At 39.1% G+C, this 2,038-nt stretch overlaps 1 protein-coding gene across 1 annotated transcript; it reads right to left on the minus strand.

The window, feature by feature from the left end:
• Window positions 1–794: 794 nt before the first annotated feature.
• LOC307165988 (uncharacterized protein) lies at window positions 795–1,721 on the minus strand (the record flags this gene model as incomplete). The annotated part of the gene is made up of 1 exon (XM_079884075.1): window positions 795–1,721. One exon carries the CDS (start codon window positions 1,719–1,721, stop codon window positions 795–797), a length of 927 nt encoding a protein of 308 aa, XP_079740201.1.
• Window positions 1,722–2,038: the final 317 nt, after the last annotated feature.

Below are 2,038 nucleotides of genomic sequence, written 5' to 3' on the forward strand. Positions count from 1 at the left end.
ATGAAAATTCTGTCTGTAATTACTCGCCCTCATGTTGTTCCAACCGCGTAAGACCTTCGTTCGTCTTCGGAACACAAATTAAGATATTTTTTATGAAATCTGAGTGCTGGATCACTCCTCCATAGGCTGCTAGGTGACCGAAACTTGCTGGCCCAGAAAAGTTATTAAAGAGATCGTTAATATAGTCCAAGTGACTCCAGTGGTTCAATCTTAAGTATATCAAGCGACGAGAATACTTTTTGTGCGCAAAAACAACCAAAAATAACGACTTTATTCCACTATTCATTTCCTTCTCTCTGGGCCTCTAGTTGGTTCACGTAGTGTTTTTGCGCAGCGCGTCTGTGTTACACGTCACCACGTAGGCTCACTATTGGCCGACGCTGGTCATGTGTGTGATGCGTGATGACGTATAATACAGACGCGCTGAACCTACGTGAACCAACTAGAGGCCCAGAGAGAAGGAAATGAATAGTGGAATACAGTCGTTATTTTTTTTTGTTTTTGCACACAAAAAGTATTTTCGTCGCTTGATATACTTAAGATTGAACCACTGGAGTCACTTGGACTATATTAACGATCTCTTTAATAACTTTTCTGGGCCAGCAAGTTTCGGTCACCTAGAAGCCTATGGAGGAGTGATCAGCTCTCAGATTTAATCAAAAATATCTTAATTTGTGTTCCGAAGATGAACGAAGGTCTTACGCGGTTGGAACAACATGAGGGTGAGTAATTACTGACAGAATTTTCATTTTTGGGTGAACTAACCCTTTAATGTATACACAAATAAAGACACTTCACTCCACTGTATGGATCTTCATGTGTCGCTTCAGTTGAATTTTAATAGAGAAACTCTTTCCACACTGATCACACGTGTGCGGCTTCTCTCTGATGTGGATCCTCTCATGTGATTTCAGATTTGCTGACTGACTGAATCTCTTGTCACAGTGTGAACACTTGTAAGGTTTTTCTCCAGTGTGAATTCTCTGGTGCAGTTTTAAATGTTCAGCTGTAATAAAAGTCTTCTCACACTCAAAGCACATGTACTCTCTCACACCAGTGTGGATTTTCTGATGTTTATGTAAACTATCCAGCTGTGAAAAACTCTTTCCACACACAGAACATGAATGTGGCTTCTCCTTTGTATGAACTGTCAGGTGTGTCTTTAGGCTTGATGCCCAGATAAATATTTTCCCACAATGATCACATGTGAACGGCTTCTCTCCAGTGTGGATCCTCATGTGACTTTCAAGATTTTGTTTGGTTGTGAAACTATTCCCACATTGATCACATGAGAACAACTTCTCTCCAGTATGAACTCTCATGTGAATCTCAAGACTATGTTTGCGTGTGAGACTCTTTCCACACTGAGTGCAGGTGAAAGATTTCTTGGCTCTTCTTTTCTTTAAAAATGTCTTTTTAGTCTTTGAGCGACTCAAAGATTTTTCTCCAGGTTTGACATGATGTTCCTCCTTCACTTCACTCAGTTCTTCACTCTCCTCCTCCACTTCACTCAGGTCTTCACTCTCCTTCTTCACTTCACTCAGTTCTTCACTCTCCTCCTTCACTTCACTCAGTTCTTCACTCTCCTCCTTCACTTCACTCAGTTCTTCACTCTCCTCCTTCACTTCTCTCAGTTCTTCACTCTCCTCCTTCACTTCACTCAGTTCTTCACTCTTCTCCTTCACTTCACTCAGTTCTTCACTCTCCTCGCTCTCTTCCATCGGGTCTGACATGAAAGAAAAACAAATTTTCAAAATAATCATAAAAATTAAAAGAGAGTAATATGGAGGGAATGGTGATAAAAATGATCCCAGATGTAACAGACAACTGCTTTAAAATATTACAATAATTTGTCTTTTTATAAATTAATTAAACGTCCCTGAAACTTTTCACTGATCTTCCAGTTATTATTTTTAAACATTATAGGCACAAATCCCATGTTTCTGTCGTGAGAACTATTAAATACATTTGATTAATGACACAATTATTTAACATGAATTTAACATTAAAATACACAATACTGCCATATTTTGACAGC

Source organism: Squalius cephalus, assembly GCF_949319135.1.
Source record: "Squalius cephalus genome assembly, chromosome: 1".
Lineage (NCBI taxonomy): Eukaryota > Metazoa > Chordata > Actinopteri > Cypriniformes > Leuciscidae > Squalius > Squalius cephalus.